The sequence below is a fragment of the Bidens hawaiensis genome, unplaced genomic scaffold (genome assembly GCF_021521415.1).
Source record: "Bidens hawaiensis isolate Kalapana, Puna unplaced genomic scaffold, B.hawaiensis_p1.1 tig00010504_1, whole genome shotgun sequence".
Taxonomy (NCBI): Eukaryota; Viridiplantae; Streptophyta; class Magnoliopsida; order Asterales; family Asteraceae; genus Bidens; species Bidens hawaiensis.
This window is the reverse complement of record NW_027491802.1, coordinates 14767-37224: the sequence shown is the minus strand read 5'-3', so window position 1 is coordinate 37224 and position 22458 is coordinate 14767. Positions and strand designations below refer to the sequence as shown.

The following is a 22458-nucleotide window of genomic DNA, read 5'->3' as shown; positions in this document are numbered from 1 at the left end:
GGCACGCCAGCTCAAGTACTCTCCAACAAAGGTTTCATCTGCCCAAGTTCGTCACGTTGGGACGCACCTGTTCTTTTCATTAAAAAGAATGATGGTTCCTTTCGAATGTGAATCGGCTATCGTGAACTCATCAAACTCACAATTAAGAATTGATACCATCCGCGTAGGATTGATGACCTTTTCGATCAAATTAAAGGTGCATCTTGCTTTTTGAAAATCAATCTTCATTCGGGTTATAACCATTTGCGTGTTCATGAAGATGATATACCCAAAACCATGTTCCGAAAATTGCTATGGTCATTAAGAATATGATTATGCCTTTCGGCTTGACCATTGCACTTGCGGTGTTTTTGGACCTCTTGAACTGCGTATGCAAGCCGTATCTTGATAAGTTCATGATCGTGTTCATTGACGACATTCTCATTTACTCGAAATCTAAAGTTAAGTATGAAAAGAATTGCATGATATCCTCGAGTTGTTGAAGAAAGAACAACTTTTGGCCAAGTTTTCCAAGTGCGAGTTTTTGTAAAACAAAGTCCAATTCCTTGGTCACATTGTTAACGAAAAAGGAATTCATATCGATCTTGTTAAAATCAAAGCTATTAAAAACCGGAAGACCCCGACTTCACCCACTGAAGTTCGATCCTTTTTTTGGTCTTGCTGGTTATTACCGTCGTTTCATCTTAAACTTTTCCAATATTGTTTTGCCTCTCACCACCTTAACTCATAAGGGTAAACCTTATGGGTGGGGGGCTAAGCAAGATGAAGCTTTTCAAACCTTGAAGCGTATGCTTTGCGACACTCCTATCCTAGCCCTTCCCGAAGGAAACGAGGATTTGGCTGTCTACTGTGATGCCTCAAATCAAGGTCTCGACTGCATTCTCATGCAACGAGGCAAGTGTCACACCCCAAACTAATGCAGAAATGCCGGGGGACGAGCTTTGGCTCACAGCTCACAAGGTACTATCATGCAATATATTAAAGGTGACAATATCTATTTATTTAACTTAACAACAAATAACTTACAAGTAAATCAAATACAAAGAAATTACAAAATAGAATCAGACAATCTTGTATGTGTTTTAATCCTAAAAGTCTTCACTAAGTGTTCTTCACCAAGCTTGCAATCAATCCAATCTAAAACCTACATATGCGTATAAAATAGATATATTTTGTCAACACTAGGTTGAGTGAGTAAAACATCAGTTAGTTGAACACAATATTATATAAAAGAACCAAACCATCTATTGTGAGATAATCAATTAAAGCTAATAAGCAAGTAAGAATGCCGGTAAACACGAGTCCAGATGAACTGGACGATGGATACTACGACAGTCGTATGATCATACTAATAATGTGAATATGTTTGACCTCTCCGAATGCGTTCAAGAAATCAAGTAAACAAATAGCAAGTTAAGCAAGTAATTGATATACACACAAGGATCGACGGTGCACTAGTGAGAATAATAAATAATAGATAAATATTATACGATACGCATATGTCCCCAAAAAAATTTAAAAATGAGTAAAAAGGGGAATGAGTTACTCAACTGATTTGATTAACAAAATTACAAGTGATACTGATAGATTGTTAACCCTTTGGAAATTACCTTCAAGGATTTCTAGTTAAATAATATAATAATAATTAATGGAAAAATATATAATACGTATAATGGATTTTAGGGTTTCGATTGATTTAAGTTTGGTTGTGATTAGAACGTTAATGATTGAACGATTAATTTTCATAGTGATTATTATTGCAAAGATTAATATTATCATGTAATTATTAAAATCATTATTTTTAATATTTATAAAATCACCTTTGTTTATTTGTTATGATAAATATATAATCAAATTTATAATTTAATAAATTAAATAACTAATTTTAATATAAAATATACTTATAATTATTCGAGTAAATAGAATACAAATACATAAATAAATAAATAGTTATAATAATATGTAGATAATATGGTATGTAATAAGGTATAAATAAATATTTTTGTTTGCATATTTCAAGGAAAACCTATTGAATACGTTTATTATATATATATATAAATATATATATATATATATATATATATATATATATATATATATATAAAATAAGTATAAGCAAGTTTATAAAGATGTTCAACGACGATGAAACATAAATAATGGTTTCTGGTTTTGATAAGATAATGTTTACTTATTAGTAATAAATACTTATAATACTTATGAATTATATATATATATATATATATATATATATATATATATATATATGTATGTATGTATGTATGTAGGGTTGAGATCTAAAGAGAACTCCTCTTAAAGAGAGAACTAGAGAACTAGTAAATAATTATTTTTAACTATTTTAAAAAAATTTATTTTGTGATTTTTTTTTCTTTCCTCATTCTAATAAGATGATATTGATACTAAAAAAAAACCTTGTCGGTATAGTACTGTTGTGCATATGTGCACTAATGCCTATTGCATATATACAATAGTGTTTTATTGCATATAATATAACACAATTGCATTATCCAATACACACTATTGAATATATGCAAATACGACACTAATAATTGTATGCAAAACAAATTATCGCATATATGTAATACAACACTAATGCACATATGCGCTATATCGATTTTTTTTTAATTTTTGTATATAATATAACACTATTGAAAATAAACAATACAAACAACTATATATATATGCTATTCAACACTATTTCAAATATCAAAATGCACACTATTGCACATATGCATTATATAAAAAGTTGGTGTATTGCATATATGCATTATTCGTTATTTATTTTTATTTTTTTTATTTTTATTTTTTTGTGGTGAATAATAACAACATATAAGAAGGATGAAAGAAAAAAAAATTATAAAAATATTTTTTTTAATTAAATTAAAAATACTTCATTATTAGTTCTCTAGTTCTCTCCATAAAATGGAGTTCTCTCATGATCCTCTCCCTATGTATGTATGTATGTATGTATGTATGTATGTATGTATGTATGTATGTATATATATATGTATGTATGTATATATATATATATATATATATATATATATATATCGCTTAAGTAGAGAACTTGTAACACCCCGGCTCGGATTGGGCTGACGTGTCACAATAAACATGGTTTCTGAATAAAAGACATGATTTTATTTATTTACTTGTCAAACTTATAATACATTAGATAAGGTAAACTTAAGGCTATTTTACAAACTAGTACGGTTAAAAGATATTTTATTATGATCCTGATGCTTTATTCCTCTCTCTTAACCCCACCCATAGTAACCTGTGTACCTGTAAAAAAATAAAAATAACGACGGAATAAGCCGAATGCTCAGTACGGAATAATAGGCTCAAAATGATTTAATGAAACGTAATTTAGATTTAACTTATGATAATGATACGATACAAAGTAACTTAACTCAAATAAATCGTATCATACGGATGTACCCATGAGCGAACATAAAACGTGACAACATACAGGTAGTTACTCCTGCATATTTATCACATGAGATGGCGAGTTGGCATACCCGCTATGCATCTCCTTAATATTAATCCTAGGACCGATCCATACGCCTCCTAATAGTCATATGTACCACTTGTACTTAAGAGACGCCGTGAACTGATCTCACCGTCACGGGTGGTGCACATGTTGTCGGTGCCGCAACAACATGCTCGTGGGACACTCCACGAGAAGCGACACTCAAGGTATCGGAATATAAATGAACTTATTCATATAACTCATAGCAAACATATTTTCGTAACATATATCGGAACATGCGATAATGAGTATAATCAAATATAATAATATCGCATGACATGAAAGCTAAATCCAATGTTTAATCAGAATTGGAATCCATCGGATATCCAAATGAATTGATAATTCAAAGACGTGAGGAATTATAAAATATATATTAACTCAATGGGTTTATATGAATTGAATATGACAACAATAAAGAGTAGGGATAAAGATCCGTACCTTTAATGTTTCAAAGTGATGTTTACCGGTTCACGAGCGTTTTAATTATCTACATATGACGTATGTCCCAGTTAGAATTATTAATACATTATAACTTTCATATCAGTTATATAGTTTTGAATCAATATATCATCAAGGATTACATATGGTATGTTGTGATTTAACTTATATAAAGTATTACCTTTATATAGTGTTTTGTATGATGTGTTTAATTGCTACAAAAATATTTTAGTTGTTTATGAATCACAATTTATATCTATTAAATTTATTAGTTTATACGATCATTTATCAATTTACAATATTTCTACATGCCCGTGTGTATATATATAATTGATGTCTAAACTTTAAAAATAAAAATAATTTTTCGTTATCATATAGGGGACAAATAAAATATGGATAATAAAGATGAACATAAAAGTTTAGAATTCATATAAAAAAATTTGTTTATTATTTATTATTAAACAAAATATAAAGTTTACATAATATGTACTATAGGTATTTATATTAATTTCCTTTTATTTAATGCTGGAGTCATAGTGATGTTCTTGGCTAAAACTCATGGACTTTTAAAAATATTTTAAAGAAATAAATAGATAGTGTAGACTTAATGCAAACCACAATTATTGTATGCAAACAATCATTGCATGCAATGTATTTTCTTGCTACTTATTTTAACCACTCATTTATTTGTTCAAAGTATTAAAATAGTAACAAAAACCTTGCTGGTACTTCGTCGTCTTCAAGACTTCGCCGGATAAAGCACGGTTTAATCGGAAATTTATTTTGAGAGGTGGCGAAATTTATTTTGAGAGGTGGTGAAGTGAACGAAAGTTATTAACATGGTAAAAATAGGTAGCTTGATTATCTTATTGATGTTTTAGTTTGTTTTTGGTTTGCCGATAATCGCGAAATATCGTCGGAAAACTTTAACGGGGTTATATTTTAAGTGTGTCTATATGTTTAGGTATACACACACACCGATAGGTAAACGTAGATATACTCGTTGTTACCTTATTTTATAGACGAATAACGGGTTGTCGATGAAGTTCGGTTGCGTCATGACGTCGGTTGGGTTGCGGGGTTTCAGAGGTGGTTATGGGGTGGACATATATTGGAGAGAGTGAATAAGAGTATTGTTTTTGGTGTTTGGGTTTGTGTCAGTTTCCCACATAATCGAGTCGTTGCCGGATTTTTGGAACAAAGTAGTAAGAGAGGCGGATTTAGATTAGAGTTATAATAAGTCTTTTATCAATTTATAGAACGGTTTGAAACATATGGTAAAGAACATGCCTGAAGTTTGGCGTATGTGATGTACGTACTTCGTGTGTTCGGAGGAGTTCGGGGTTTGTATCAGTTGTAGGTGACTTGTGGTTTTTCTCATATGGCATGTGGGTTGCGGATTACCGGGGTAAGTTATGTTCGTCAAGAGTATGTGAGAGGCGTGTGCAACGTGTGGATGGAGGTTGGCAAATATTTCTTCACATCTCAATATGTGCATGGCTTGTGGTTGCTGTTGTTGTGAATATTGCTTCACAGAACATTTATCATATATTACTATATTGTTATAACATTATATTGTTAAATCTATTTAGTTTTAACGTCATTTTATTTTGTTTTGAATGCATAAATATTGCTTTCATGTCAATTATAAAAGTATTTTATCATCATCAACATCATTATTATTATTATTATTATTATTATTGTTATTCTTTTTTTTCGGTTATTACAAAACTAGTAAAGAATTATTTTTAAATATGTTTAAATAAAATATTTTGTGATTTTTTTCTTTCCTCCTTCTAATAAGATAATAAGATGATATTGTTAATAAAAAAAAAACTTACCGTTGTAGTGTATATGTGCACTAATGCGTATTGCATATACACAATAGTGTTTTATTGCATATAATACAACAAAATTGCATTATACAATACACACTATTGAAATAATACAGATACTACACTAATAATTGTATGTAATACACACAATGCACATATGCATTGTATCGAATTTTTTTATTTTTGTATATTGTATAACACTATTGCAAATATACAATACAAACAACTGCATATATGTTATTCAACGCTATCTCACATATCAAAATACACACTATTGCACATATGCATTATAAAAAAGTCAATGTATTGTATATAAGCATTACAACGAGTTTTTTTTTATTTTTATATTTTTTTGTGGTTATGAATAACTACATATAAGAAGGATGAAAGAAAAAAATTTAAATTTTTTATAAAATTAAATTAAAAAATATTTTTTATTAGTTCTCTAGTTCTCTCTAAGGAGGAGTTATATATATATATATATATATATATATATATATATATATATATATATATATATACTAGAAGAGTGCCCGCGCGATGCAGCAGGAAACACATACTTTAGTAATCATGTAACAAATTTATGGGTGTTCATTATTTTGTTTGAAAGTGTGAGACCGTTCATTAGTTTGGTTTCACGATTGTAACCGGAGCTGATCGTACATATTAAAATGTTAATTATTTTCGCATCTAGTATTAGATATGTTTTATAATATTTATTAGATATAGTTAAAGAAAGTTTTATTTAATACGAGTAAACTCGTCTTTACAACATTAATTTAGCCAAATTTACAGTATGATTTTTTGTAATATTTGCTCTTGTTATGATTTCGCCTTCTATTTATTTTGATAAAGTTTATCAGTTATGTGACCAAAGTTGTCTTTGTTCATATTACGATTCTCTTAAGTAACGTATTAGTTGGTGTATAATTTGACGTGAAAGTATAGGCAGATTCATAATTCTTATTTTAAACTCAGTTTATTATCGAAGTACAAACTATCTAGGAAACTTATCGTTGGTAATGGTTCATCTTAGTTGAGTATTAATTTCAAACAGTTCAGTTTCGGATTTCGATGGCAAAAAAACGTGTAATGTTGACTCATGGTTTAATTTAAAACCATCAAAACTGAACCGTGGACAATGATGCGTTAAATGTTTTTTCTTTTACTTCAAAAACTATGTCAATATCATATTCAAATTAAAGATTATAAAATGCTTTTTTTACGAAGTCATTTATTTAAAAAAATATTAACTTAGGAAAGAGTTATGACCATTTAAAAATCGTGGGGAAGTTAGGTTAAAAGTGAAAATAAAATAATATATAGGTTAAAGATTAAGGACCAATGTTGTAACTTCAAGGATGAAAATTGTAAATATTTTCAATAGATTTCAAATTCACGTTAGATTAATGATATATTGACATTTTTGCCCCTATTGAATGTTGTACATATTGCATTAATGTTGTAAGTCACTTAATCCAAGCGTGTTAATTTACCCTTAAGTGGTGTATTATATATAGTACTAGACGGGTGCCCGCGCGATGCGGCATGTATTTGGTATACATGGTTCGGTCTAAACCCTTAAAACCGGTCATTGGTGTGGTTTCAGTGTGATTTTCAACGTCAAAAAGATGTTACTAACGGTTGGACTCACGGGTTAACATAGGACCGTCAAAACCAACTGTGAACACCCAACGTAGTAGTTTATTTAATTTATAAAACTATAGCAATATCATACTTAAATTAAAGTGAATAAAATGCTCGTTTTTATGGTGTAACTTTTTTAGAAAAATATTAATGTACGAAAATGTTATGGTTGTTTAAAAGTTGTGGGAGAAAATTGGTTTAATGTTGAAATATAAGTTAATATTTGATTAAAGATGATGGGTAAACATGTAATTATTATTTCATTTAACAAAAGTTAACTAAAGTTGGAGGTTCAAAAATATAAATATTTTAAAGAGTTAAAATAAACCGTATGAATTATGTGTTTATAAGAAAAGTTTGTCCTTTTTTTATATATATGTACCTTTTTCATTTGGTTGTAAATTAGTTAAAATCAATTGTCTTAATTTGCGCCTATCTCATATTATATATATATATATATATATATATATATATATATATAATCTATAACGAGATTATTTGTCAAGAAACGTAAAACTTAAAGGTGTCGGAATGATAACATGATATTTATTTGATATTAACCTTCATTAAAATATTTGTAAACCATTAGTATGCTTAAAACAACAAACAAGAAAAATAAAGAAGCAAAAAGGGTTGGCCGGGGCTCGAACATGCGCCCTGGCTGGCTCACAGATTCCGAACACACACCACACCACCAGCTGCGTTGGGGGTGTCAGATGGTAACAAAACACAAACGAAAATTTAAATACAGTAAAACAATTTCCCCTCAAATTGAATATGAACCCTAGATCTGCAATTCGTTAATCTGCTACGTGTTTGTTTAATTAGAGTTAGGCTATGGTTATATAGGTTAGGACGAACTAAAAACTAAAATAAATTATCCGATTCTCTTTCGTATTGACGGTGAACGCTGAAATCGGCCGACGGCCTGCTTGCGCTCTTAACGCGATACCCCTAAATCGATATATTGAAATTAAATGAGTGATTAAGGTCGCCGGATTACGAGGATGATGTGTATATGATTAATTGTATTATGGTTATCTCTAAATAGTTATACCCTAAATTGATAAAACGTTTAGTTAGTAAATCAAATTCGTATAATATTTATCTGGTTTTCCATATTAGATGTGTCGGTGTAGTTCAAATTACGTGTGTAAACGATCTGAAAAGATTAATTCCAATTATGCAATGAGAATTATGATCCAAGGTATTAAACGTGTCACACCACAATCTAAGGCGGAAATGTCGGGGCGTGGGCGGATTGCTAACAGCTCTCAAGGTACTATCATGCAATAATTAAAATATTAATATCTATTATTTCAAATTAAATAAATCCAACAATTGTCAAATACCAAGTACATAATCCATAATTAGGATAAATAAAGACAAAAATAAAAATTTAAATTCTTGTTTCTTCGCTCTATCATGCAATCCTAGGTTTTCTTCAAACAAGCTGGAGAATCACATCACACGATGACCTGCATATGTGTTAAAAATACAAATAGGTTTTGTCAACACTAAGTTGAGTGAGTAAACACCAGATTTTGTGAATATATAACAATAAATAAAAGTGCAAACTGTGTCAAGTGAGAAAAGCAATTTAACCAAATGAGCAAGTAAATATGTTGTCGGTAAGCTCGATTTCAGATGAACTGGACGATGGCTAACACGGCAGGCGTATGATCATACAAGTATGAGAATATGTTAGACCTCTCCGAAACGAGTTCAAGTAAGGCATATAAGCATATAACACGTTAGGCATAAATTATTAAGCACCCATGACTACAGTTGCAAGTTGAGTAATATATAGTAATAAAACTAGTTTGAGACCTGTGTAATACACGGGCAATTAATAAAAATTTTAATATTTAAACATTAAGCAAAATACAATCAATAATACAGTTGTCATATATTGTTAATACAATTACAAATTACACTAAAATTAAAAGGATTACAAAAAAAAAAAAGAATTACACAAGTATTTTATAAATAAGAAAAAATTTCCTTGTACACAACATTTGTTGTTGTATTGGTCAGATTATCATGTTTATCAAGAATCAGGATCTTTAGCCCACACCTGCTTGTAACTCTTGACAAGGCGACGTATAGTTGTCCATGTGAGAACACAGGTTCTTTTAACTACAAACTTACCCTTGATAACGATTGTTGGCTTTTGTTTATCGTCATCTCGAAACATACTCCAAGGGGAAATTTCCGTCTTTGAAACTTGTAGGCTATTTTGTTGTCTGATGAAGTCAGTGGCGATCTATGAATCAAAACTCTATGACCAATGTTAGTTCCAGAAATAATTTTGGCTTCAACGACACGAGTACCTAAAGATATAATCTGTAGTCGAGTATCGTTACATATGCCTTCTTTCTGGTTAAGATTTCTAAGGAGCATAACAGGAACACCAACTTTTAGCACCAGTTTGTGGTTTGGTAGTCCGAATATTCTTAGACCATTAAGTAGTTCAGGAGAGTATAAAGCTGTATCAACAGTGTTATTGATATATTCTGAACTGCATATGGTATCTGAACTTAAGTACTCGATTTCATCATCTGGAAAAAACTTGAGCAAACTATCATTAATCTCATCAACAATTTCGTTTGTTGGTGCAAGTATTGCTATATCCTGAAAGTAATGTTGGTTCTCATAATTCTATAGAATATCAGGATAAACAAAGTCAAAAAGTTTTGATATAGGATCAACTGAATCTTTTATAAGTAGATCGTCAGGTATATCTATCGTTGCAATGCCATCATTAGGACCTCCGATATTACCTTCACCTATATCTAAAATCCATTTAGCAAATAATCTGGTTTCCTCAACATCAGATGAAGGCGTACCCATAGTTAACCTTAGTTTTTTTGATGTTGTATTTCTTTTAGACTACATCAATTTCTAAAAAACATAACATATAAAAAAACGGATATACATAATGTCATTATGTCTATAATTTATTAAAATTAAAGATATTGAAACCGGAAATAGTGTGATTTGTTAAATTTGGAATTATGTGATATACCTTTTTAAAGTAATTTGAAACTGCTTACTAAAAATCTTCATTTTTGGTTAAAAATGATTTTGTAATTTAAAAAACGAAATTATTTCCTAAAAATATGTTAATCTTTGGTTTAAATGAGTTTCTAATTTTAATTTATTTCCTAAAGTCATATGAGTTTGACCACTCATATACCTACCTAAAATGAGTTTCTAATTTGTTTGAGTAAAATTAAGAAAAATTATAATAGAAATAACGTAACCTAATAATTTAACAAAATATAATCTGTTGTATTTGTTTGATCCTACATAATGTCTATATAACACATAATAAACGAATTATATTGAAATTTAGAGATATTGAAACCCAAATTAGTGGGAGTTGTTAAGTTTTATATTTGGCAATATTCAATTATAGGATTTTATTTAATTCTGTTTAAACTGTAAATTGGTTATACTATTTAAAAAAACGAAATATTTTCTAAAAATATCTTTATTTTTTGGTTAAAAATGAGTTTCTAATTTGACTTTATTTCCTAAAGTCCTATGAGTTTGACCAGTCATATATCTTAACAGTGTGAAACAGTTTCAAATATAACGAATTTATTAAAATTAAAGATATTGAAACCGGAAATAGTGTGATTTGTTAAATTTGACATTATGTGATATACCTTTTAAAAGTAATTTGAAACTGTTTCCTAAAAATCTTCATTTTTAGTTAAAAATGAGTTTGTAATTTAAAAACGAAATTATTTCCTAAAAATATGTTTATTTTTGGTTAAAATAAGTTTCAAATTTGAATTTATTTCCTAAAGTCATATGAGTTTGACCACTCATATACCTACCTAAAATGAGTTTCTAATTTGTTTGACTAAAATTAAGAAAAATTATAATAAAAACAAAATTTAAATGTAACCTAATAATCTGTTGTATTTGTTTGAGACTATAATGTCTATATAACACATAATATAACGATTTATATTGAAATTTAGAGATATTGAAAACCAAATTAGAGATATTAAGTTTTATAAAAAAAACGAAATATTTCCTAAAAATATATTTATTTTTGGTTAAAATGAGTTTCTAATTTGATTTTATTTGCTAAAGTCCTATGAGTTTGACCCTTCATAATTTTTGTTAAAATGAGTTTGAGGCCCGTGGTGTTTCAATATCTTTTTTTTCAATTCATAATTTTAAAAGAAAATATATGTTAAAATATTAATACTTATGCATAAAAGAATTTAATGTGAACTACATCAGTGAATTAGGACTTCACGACCAATTATGATGGGCTATTTCTCCATCGATACTGAAATAATACTTATGCCTAAAAGAAAATACACTCCATGACCAATTTACTGTGAATTAGGTTTAAAACAAAAATTTGTTATTCCAATTCATAATTTTTTTTCTTGATGACCACTCATAATTTTTGTTAAAATATTTCCTTAATTTTTGTTAATTGAATATTGCACAATCATATGTTACTCATCTAGTTGGATAATTTACATTAAGCAATTGGAAAAAAGAGACAGAGATAAAATATAGGGTTAGAAAAAGAGACAGAGATACATACAACGCCGGTGGCACTGACGGTGGAGACCAAAACTTTTGACTCGTTATGTAATCCCTCGTTAACAGATCTAACACAAAACATAACAGATGCAAAAATTAATTAATTAGGTCAAACAAACATATTAATCAGGGCGAATTGAATTGAATATGCATATAACAGTGAATCGAATTGAAATAACCTTTGGCTTTCTTGCCGATATCGGAGAAGAGTCCGGGTCCGGAATTCATATTTGGCGTTGAAGGAGAGTTTTCGATCGATGGATGGATGGATGTGTGGAAATCGAAAAGAGGTCGTGGAGTGGCAGTGCGGGCAGTGGTGGTAGTGGCGACCGTGGAGGGCAATAACAGTATTCAGCGACTCAGCGACCATGGAGGGGCAATAATAGTATTCAGCGACCATGGAGAGGGTGATGGATGATGGAGTTGAGAGAGTTTTGTGATTTAGGGTTTAGGAAGGAATAAAAGATACAGATCCGAATTACATTAAACAGGGTGGGTAATGACCCATAGGATTCATATTTGAAAAATGGGTTAAAAAGTCTTAGAATTGATGAGAGTTTGACAAGTGGCACCTAGTGATAGTCTTTTATTATAGCAGTAAGATGTCTACCAACGCATATGTCCGCAAAACAGTAAAAATGAGTAAAAAGTGAGGAGTGAGATACTCACCTTAGCAATAAACAAACGAATAACTACACTAAGAATGTTAAGAGAATAAACGTCGCGCTCGAGTTGTAGCAAGGTCAAATCCTAACAAGTGTAATAACGGGAAATACGAATTAGTAAATGGAATAAGAGAGAAACGAGATATGAACGTGTATTGAGAGTATAAAATAATTTAATTTAATTTTATTATTAATAAAGATTACTTATAAATTAATATTGTATACAAATTATATTTGTTTATAAATATTTGTACTTATACTATTAAAGTTGTAATAATATATATAAATATTTATAAAATTATCATTGGTTTATAAAATACTTAGCCAAATAATTATTTATAATAACAAAGTATATTTTTATATTTTAATTATGTATTTTAAATAAACAAAACCCTTTTAAAATCTTTATTATCCAAAAACCTTTGTAAATTTTAATACTGGTTATATATATATCTATATATACCTATATATAGGTGTGTGTGTATATATATATATATATAGGGTGAGTTTCATTTAAAAACTCTCAAATTTGATGAGAACTTAAAGAACCCATCTCATCCATTAAATATTTGATCAAGGGTCGAGAGATAAAGTGTCATTTTGGTAATTGTCTAGAAGTTTTAAGGACAATTATTTATTTAGAAAGGGTAATTTAGGAAATAAAAATATTAATACGGTTTAATTATTCCTATTAATATGGTTACCAGTTAACATATTCTAATTTCTCTCACAACACATTCATCCCTCTCTCTCTCATCAAACCCTAGTCGGTGATTTTTCATGAAGAAGATGGAATGCTTTTTTATTAGTTACCGTGTATGAAGTTAATGATCAACTACATAATCCCACATATTTTAAAGTAAAAAGGAACATGTTTCAGTTTTAAATATTTCATTTTAAATCTGAGTCTTGCTTAGGGTTTCTTTGTTAAGTATTAGTGTTTATGGTTTTTAATTTTATCTAACAAAACTCTCTTAAATATTCTCCAGAACTTTAATTATAGTTTGTTTTTTAACTATTTACATATATGCAAACAGACGTATACATAACATTAACATATATGTAAATAAACAATTAGTTTGTAGATTTATGTATATGTAATGGATGATGAATTTAAAAAATGGATAATTGGTATAAATATTACATATATTACATTCATTTTTAGGAAATCAATTGTCATTTTCAACATTTACATATATATATATATATATGTAAATGGTACACTTACACAAGCATATTTGAATGTAGGTAAATAACTACATTAATAAATGGCCTTAATCAAGATCGTTTTAACCAACGACCATATTAAAGATCAATTTAATCATAAGCACGTCTATAAACACGTACACTTGAAAAGATTGAAAACAAAACAAAACAAAGAGATAATTATTTATTAATTAACTAACTAACAACATAAGAGAGAATTTATTTAGATTACAATTATACCCTTTTTAATTTATTTTTGGGTATTTAATATTAAAGAAAAATGAGTGGTTTATATTGGTTCTTAACAAAAATGAAGTTCTCAAAGAATACCAACCATATATATATATATAATTCTAGAGAGAAATGATTTTAACGCGAAAAATGCGATAAGTAAATTCAACCAATTACAATTTATCCTTTTCATTTCTATTTAAATTAATTGTGGGACATAATAGTAAAACACTACCATGCCTATTTTAGTAAACTTAACCTAGTTAAGGAAACTTTACAAAATAATATTATTTGATTTTACTTTTTCAAAATTGAAGTATCCAAAAATAATGTAATTCATCTATTCGTTCATCATGACTAAAATTACTGTGCTTAACTTTTTTTTGGAGATCATCAGAAGTGTGTATTCTCAGATCACCAATCTTATTTAAGCAAACAATTGAATTTCATTATTTAACATAATAACTTGTAAAAAATTATAGAAATATGTAAGTACTTTAGACATATCTTTCAATGTGATATCACACAATCTCGTGATTATGCGGAAACTAACACAAGATGATTCAGTATTATGCAAACAAACACACGAAGAACACAAAGAATATGCTTCAAAACACACGTATATTAAACGTTAAGTTCTTAAGCACAAAGGTTACAGAGAACCACTGATATCTCTCTCGTCTATCTTTCACACGGCTAACCTATAATAAACCTAATTACATTGTTTATATAGGCACTACACACATGTAACACCGCGTAGAATACCATATTAGAATTTAGCCATATATACCATATTCACAAAGTTTAGGGACTAAACATAAAAATTCTGAAAATTTCATCTATCGCGATACGCGGTTGAATAAGTATCAAGATCATCACGTAGCACTATGGAGTTGCACAAAACTCAAAGACTGTGCGGCTTCGCTATATCGATGGTCTAAACCTATAGGACCATCCCGTATCGCTATGACCCCGTAAAGTAACCGGTACACGTGTACAACCACATATCAACACGTGGCACAATTTCACACGCCACGTGTCACAACATGGCAAGGCGGCGTCGCGATACGCGATGGCCAATAGTTTACTCCATCGCGTATCACGATGGGGTACAAAATTCGCCTATAAATAGGGAGTTACGGGATTAAACTCAAATCATCCCAAAACACCTTCATTCTCGCACACATAAGCCTAGAAAATCGTGCCCTATTACCGAGACGAGCCGATGTTCCGTTTTCTCGAAGTTCGTGAAAGTTTAGAAGTTTTAAACAAGTTATCAATCGTTTAAGCGAGTTAGATCAAGATCCTACCCGTCAATACTCTCTTCTTATTATCATTCCGAGTACTCGTATTAAGGTAGAAGTTATGTTTATGATATTCAGTTATAGCTTAGACATTGAACGAGGCTATGACCTTTAACCTTGAAAGCATTTTGTAAACATTCAACTAGTTTTCATAAACGTTACTAAGTAATTTTAACAAAAGATATATTTTGACGGGCATGTAGTAAATTATAAGGGGGATATCACTAGTAGTGAGTTTCTTGCCTAAGGAAAAGTAATTCGTACAAATCCCAATCAACCGCGGGACCCGTTTACTTACCTGGAGAAACTCACCAACGTGTTAGAACCTATTAAGCCAAAGCATGCTATACCAAACGTCACATAAAAAGTGTTTTCATTCACAAAAAAAGTTGTAAAACTATTTCAAAGTTAAGCTTAAGAGTAATAGCTTAAACAAGAAACACCATTCATATATTTATACAAACCTATTTATGTATAGTTAGTATCATTCTCAACCACGAAAAGTTTCAAACGCACTGACGGTACAGGTGAATACGTTAACCTTTACAATAAGTCAAAACATATTTTTAGTCTATAAGATGAACGGGTTGTTTTTCTTAAAAAGTCAGTCAAATGTTTACATGAGATTACGTGATCTCTAAAACGTTATAATACAAAATAGAATAAAAGCAACTCAGACCGATTACACATGTGTCTGGATCCAAACATAACTGTTCAGCCTAATCAATCAAAGGCTACGTGGCCGCGGGCTAACAGTCATAACTAGTTCTCCATTAGGGGTTACGTGGCTTGGGGAACACTTTTGTGTGTAGGGTAGTGGTACAAATCCTGGGAGTAGAAATACTTCTGCGGAGCTTGTACAGAAAACTATATTTGTATTGTAACTGTTATTCAGTTACTTTGGAGTCATACGTGTTCACCAGCACATAGCTGACGTATATTTCCAACCTAATGCAGGTAAATAAGAACTTATAAGGCGTAGCATGGATTGGAGTCTTCGTGCAATTTAGAAGCGCGTAATAAGATGGCTCAACTTTTGACATTATAGTCCTTGTAATATGAACATGTGTTTTCTAACACAAACACTTGGGTATTTAATTCCCAAGTAAAATTTCAATGTAAATTAATATTATATTAAAACCTAAAGTCTTCCACTAAAATTAGCCCATTACTCTGATATATTTACAAAACAGGTACCAACTATACGTCACACTTCTAGGCCCTAAGTCAGGGTGTGACAGGTTGGTATCAAAGCCATCGGTTTCTACGGATTAGTTATTAAACATTAGTACATAAGCTTTAACCTTAAAGTTATTATTATGATTATTATTCTTTGGGATAAGATAGGATTGGTAAACTTTCTATCTCTAAATCTAACTAAGTGCAGATGTCTTATATTAACTATCTTGGTCATACACGCCGAGTAGCCATTCGAACTAAACCGACACTCATTCACGAAGCATCAGATATGGCGAGCAGTAATAGTTATTACACTAACTTCTTCAATCAAAACCAACCGATGTCTTAGTGCAACCTTATGGGAGTCAACCTGTGTATCTTCCGGGAAGCCAACAATTTCCTATCGAAATCTCTGACGATACTACCGATAACATTCCCCAATACTAACCTTCTGAAATCCCACTTTATCATTCTTCCGAGGAGCAAGAAGTTCAAAGCAAGATTAAACAGGAGGATTGTTCCAATTCATAAAATTGGATGGACTACCACTCCGATCAAAACAAATGGCACTTCGAATCACCACCAACGAATTATCAATACCCAGTTCAACAGACTATCACAGGATCAAGCCGAAAGCCTAAGATGGGGGTTACTATGCCTTATGAAAAGATATCATTTCAATCACCAGTCAATAATCCCTATGAATCGGAAGAGGATCCCGAAGAAGAAGATGAGGAAAATGAAAACCTTATTTTACTCCATACGTAGAACCAAGACCCTCAATCTCCTAACAAGCCAATGAGATTTAAGAGAGGATGCTAACCTTATCGAGGAATTTTATACTACTAATGTTCCCGATGAGGAAATGCATGCATATGTTGCAAATCCACATATTTACCCAAAAGAAAACGCTTATCTCTTCCCAGTTGCATCTGCACTAACGGGATATCCTAACCCACCTAATGCGGTGATGGACGAGCTGAGGAATGAGTAAGTGGATAAAAATAAAGTAGGAAATAAAATCATCAAGAAATGTGATAAGATGAAAAATCTTGTTAAGAAATGGATTAGAGATTAAGAATAAAAGTAGCCGTTATGTTATTTTTCCTTTTCTGCAACATAAATAATGTAATATAAGAAAGTGTGTCTTTTCTTAAAACTTGTCTTATTCATGTACAGCATGTCTGGACAAGGAAAAGCAAACAGTGACCCAGAAGTTCAAGTAAATAACAAAGAAAAGACTATGGAAGAAAATATTCAAGCAATACCAAAAGATTATGTGCTCGGTATTCGTGACTTATTAAAATAGGCTGTTAACCCACTTTACGAACTTATGAAAAATGATCCTAGTCGAACTGCCTCTCATTCTAATAAAAGAGCTAGTTGAAGTAGGAGTGAAATCGTAAACTCAAGAAAAGAAACTAAGAAAGAAACGGAAAAGAAAGAAAAAGAACATGAGAAAAAGAAAGAAGAAAGTGATCAAAGCTCGACCGCCGAGAACGACCTTCGTGATAAAACTAAAAAATTAAAATACAAGAAGGTTGTGATTTCAAAGTTTTCAAAGTTTATAATCCAAAGGAGTTTCACGGTGATAAGTGAGCAATCGTTAGCTTTTGATGGTTGGAGGAGATGGAATCTATAGTACTGATTTGTAAGTGTACTGAAAGGGAGAACATGCTGTATACCTCCCAAATGTTCAAGGGAGAGGCGTGGGAATGGTGGAATACCCTGATTGAGGTTAAGGGTAGAGAAAATTTGTATAATTTGGAATGGAAAATGTTTAAAGAAATGATATTAAAGAAGTTTTATCCAATCAATGAAATAGATCAAATCAAAACCAAGCTATGGAACCATAAAGTCATCGGAACGAATCTCAAGGAATATAATACCAAATTTCTTGTGTATAGTAGGATTTTCCGTCATTTAGTCACTCCCGAAATTAATAAAGTGACTCGATACATTTATGGAATACCAATCAAGATCCGTGATTTGGTCTGTTCCCATATGCCGTCCACAATGGAATCTACCATGGAATTGGCTGGATATTTAATGGACGGAATGATCAGGAATAGGGATGAAATGAAGAAGGATGATGGGAGATCGACTGTTGGAAGAAAAGTAAAGAAGGTAGAGAAGAAGAGTGAAGGAACGTTTGTGTATAATCGTCCTGTTTGCAAGTCTTGCGGTAGGAGACACTTTGGCAGATGTCTTCGACCAACCAACACCGTTACATGTAATTTTGCAAGAAAACGGGTCATGTTGAAGCCGACTGCAAGAAGAAGGCAGTGGTGTGTTTTGATTTTGGAGAGAAAGGGCATTTTAGCACTGAATGTACGAAGAAGAAGCCGACAACAACAGCGGTTGGAGCAAGTGGTAGCGGTGCCAAGAAAGGAAACGCGCGTGTCTTTATGTTTGATACTCAGAAGGGCGCAGATATACCGGACATGATCACCGATACATTTCCTATTAACAATGTCTATGCTAGGGTTTTGTTTGACTCAGGTGCAAACCAGAGTTTTATAGATTATAAGTTCTTTAATCTATTAAATGAGCCGCTAGTTAAATTAGGTAAGCACTATGAAGTTGCAACTGCTGATGGAAATGTGAGTAGAATAACTGAAGTTTTAAATAATGCCACAATTTCTTTAGCCGATCACATCATACCTGTACGATTGTTACCCATGATATTAGCAGGTTTTGATGTAGTTTTAGGTATGGATTGGTTATAATCTAATCAAGCCCGTATCCTATGTAATGATAAAGCCATTGACATCCGAACATATAATAACAAAACCATTCGTATAACCGGTGATAGAGAAGTGGGAAAGGTCGGAATCATTTCTAAAATAAAAGCAAGAAGTTTCTTAGGTAAGGGATGCCTTGCATTCATGGACTATGTAACCAAAGAACCCGAACCCAAGAAATTAGAAGAGGTACAAGTTGTATCATAATTCAAAGATGTGTTTCCTGACGAACTACCTGGAATTCCACTTAATAGGGAAGTAGATTTTATAACTGATCTCATACCAGGACTTCGCCAATAGAAAAAGCCCCATACAGACTAGCACCCACTGAAATGAAAAAAATGAAGAAACAATTAGATGAACTGTTGGAAAAAGGATTCATATGGCCGAGTTCGTCCCCATGGGGAGCTCCACTTCTGTTCGTAAAGAAGAAAGATGGATCAATGAGAATGTGTATAGATTACCGGGAGCTAAATAAGGTTACAATCAAGAATAAGTATCCATTGCCAAGAATTGATGATCTGTTTGATCAGCTCCTAGGAGCAAGTTGTTTTTCTAAAATTGGTCTCAGATTAGGATATCCTCAGCTAAAAGTACAAGAAGAAGATATTCCTAAAACGACATTCAGAACAAGGTACGGACATTATGAGTTCACTGTCATACCTTTTGGACTCACTAATGCTCCAACAGCTTTTATGGATATGATGAATCATATTTGAAAACCATACCTCGATAAGTTTGTTTTTGTATTCATTGATGAAATTCTTGTTTATTCAAAATCCAAATACGATCATCAATTACATCTCAAGTTCATACTTGAAACCCTAAGAAACGAGAAGTTGTACGCCAAATTTTCTAAATGTGAATTTTGGTTATCGGAAGTCCAATTTCTTGGTTATATTATAACCGAAAAGGGTATTCAAGTAGACCCAGCAAAGATAGAAGCCATTACCAAATGGGAGAAACCCAAAACATCAACCCAAGTTAGAAGCTTTCTAGGATTAGCTGGATATTACCGAAGATTCATTCAAGATTTTTCTAGAATAGCGGTTCCATTAACTTCACTCACGAGAAAGATAATTAAGTTTGAATGGGGGCCAAAACAAGAAGAAGTATTTGAAACACTCAAACAAAAGTTAACCAATGCACCTATCTTGGCCTTGCCAGAAGGATTGGATAACTTTACCATTTACTGTGATGCTTCGCACATGGGAATGGGATGTGTTTTAATGCAAAGAAAGAAAGTTATTGCATACGCTTCGAGATAATTAAAAGTTCACGAAAAGAATTACGCTACACATGATCTTGAATTGGGAGCTATACTTTTTGCATTGAAGTTATGGCGACATTTTTGTATGGTATAAATTTCACAATATACACTGATCAAAAAAGTTTGAAGCATATATTTGATCAAAAGGAATTGAACATGAGACAAAGGCGTTGGATGGAAACTCTCAATGATTATGATTGTGAGATAGTATATCATGAAGGAAAAGCCAACATAGTGGCTGACGCATTAAGTAGAAAAGAACATGATAAAGCAAGTAGAGTCCGAGCCCTCAAATTGGAACTCAAAGTTGATTTATCGAATCAGATTAAGGAAACTCAGAAGTTAGCATTGGAAGAAGGAAACATAAAGGTCGAAAAATAAAATGGTACAATTGATCAACTGATCAAAGGAAATGATGAAGTACCTAGGCTTGGAACAAGGAGTTGGGTACCAATGGTTGGAAATTGAAGAGACAAAATACTAGAAGAAGCTCATAAATCTAAGTATATGATGCATCTAGGAAGTGAAAAGATGTATTACACTCTAAATAAGGAGTATTGGTGGATTGGTATGAAGAAGGATATCGCTCTGTATGTCGCAAAATGCCAAACTTGTTTCAAAGTAAAAGCCGAGCATCAAAGCCACTAGAATTACTACAACAACTTGAAATACCAATATGGAAATGGGATATGAAAGCCATGGATTTCATTATGAAGTTACCTAAAACTTCTCGTCAAAATGATGCAATATGGGTTATTGTAGATAGACTTACCAAGTCTGCTCATTTCATTCCAATACAAGAAACATATAGTATGGATAAGTTAGCACAATTGTACGTCGAAAATATAGTATCTTTACATGGTTTGCCGATATCTATTATCTCCGATAGAGATAGTCGTTTTAATTCAAATTTTTGGTCAATATTTCAAAAGGCAATGGGGACCGATTAAACTTAAGTACCGCATATCGTCCCGAAACAAATGGACAAAGTGAGTGTACGATTCAAACTTCGGAAGACATGCTTCGTGCCTGTGTAATCAATTTAGGAGGGAGTTGGGATACTCATTTTTCTCTGATGGAATTCTCGTACAGCAATAGTTATCATACGAGTATCCAAATTGCACTATTTGAAGCACTATATGGACGAACGTGTAGAACACCTATATATTGGTCTGAAACAGGTGATAGAAAATTATCAGGACCTGAAATTGTTCAACGAATCACTGATCAAGTAATACCAATTCGTGAAAGATTGAAAGCGGAAAGAGATAGACAAAAGAGCTATGTGAACATCCGTCGCAAACCATTAGAATTCAAAGAAGGCGATAGAATACTACTCAAAGTATCACCCTGGAAAGGTGTAGTACGATTCGGGAAGAAAGGAAAACTAAGTCCACGCTTTGTTGGACCATTCAAAATACTTGAAAGGATTGGACCAGTTGCTTACCAACTGGAATTACCCAGGGAATTGAAAGGCATACATAACGTATTTCACGTATCTAACCTACGCAAGTGTTTAGCCGATGAAACCCTTACAATGCCTTTAATGGATGTTAAGGTCAATGAAAAGCTTAAGTTTGTATAACAACCGATTCAAATTGAAGATAACATGATCAAGTTCCTAAAACACAAGCGACTCAATTTAGTAAAAGTTAAATGGGATTCAAGACGAGGGCCCGAGTGTACATGGGAGCTCGAGTCAAAAATGAAGAAGAAATATCCCTATCTATTCCAATAAATCTCGAGGACGATATTATTCAAAAGGTGGGGAGAATGTAACACCACGTAGAATACCCTATTGGAATTTAGCCTTT

The 22458-nt window shown here is 31.6% G+C and overlaps 1 protein-coding gene across 1 annotated transcript in view; it reads right to left on the bottom strand.

The window, feature by feature from the left end:
• The window catches only part of LOC143535490 (uncharacterized), a 77803-nt gene extending 67483 nt beyond the window's left edge, over positions 1–10320 (bottom strand). Inside the window, exons 1-2 of the mRNA XM_077029722.1 lie at positions 10180–10320; positions 9619–10128 (exon numbers count right to left, since the gene is read on the bottom strand). Of these exons, the coding sequence (XP_076885837.1) occupies positions 9619–10128; positions 10180–10320 (651 nt within the window). The remainder of the gene's footprint in view (positions 1–9618; positions 10129–10179) is intronic.
• Between the last annotated feature and the right edge of the window lie 12138 nt (positions 10321–22458).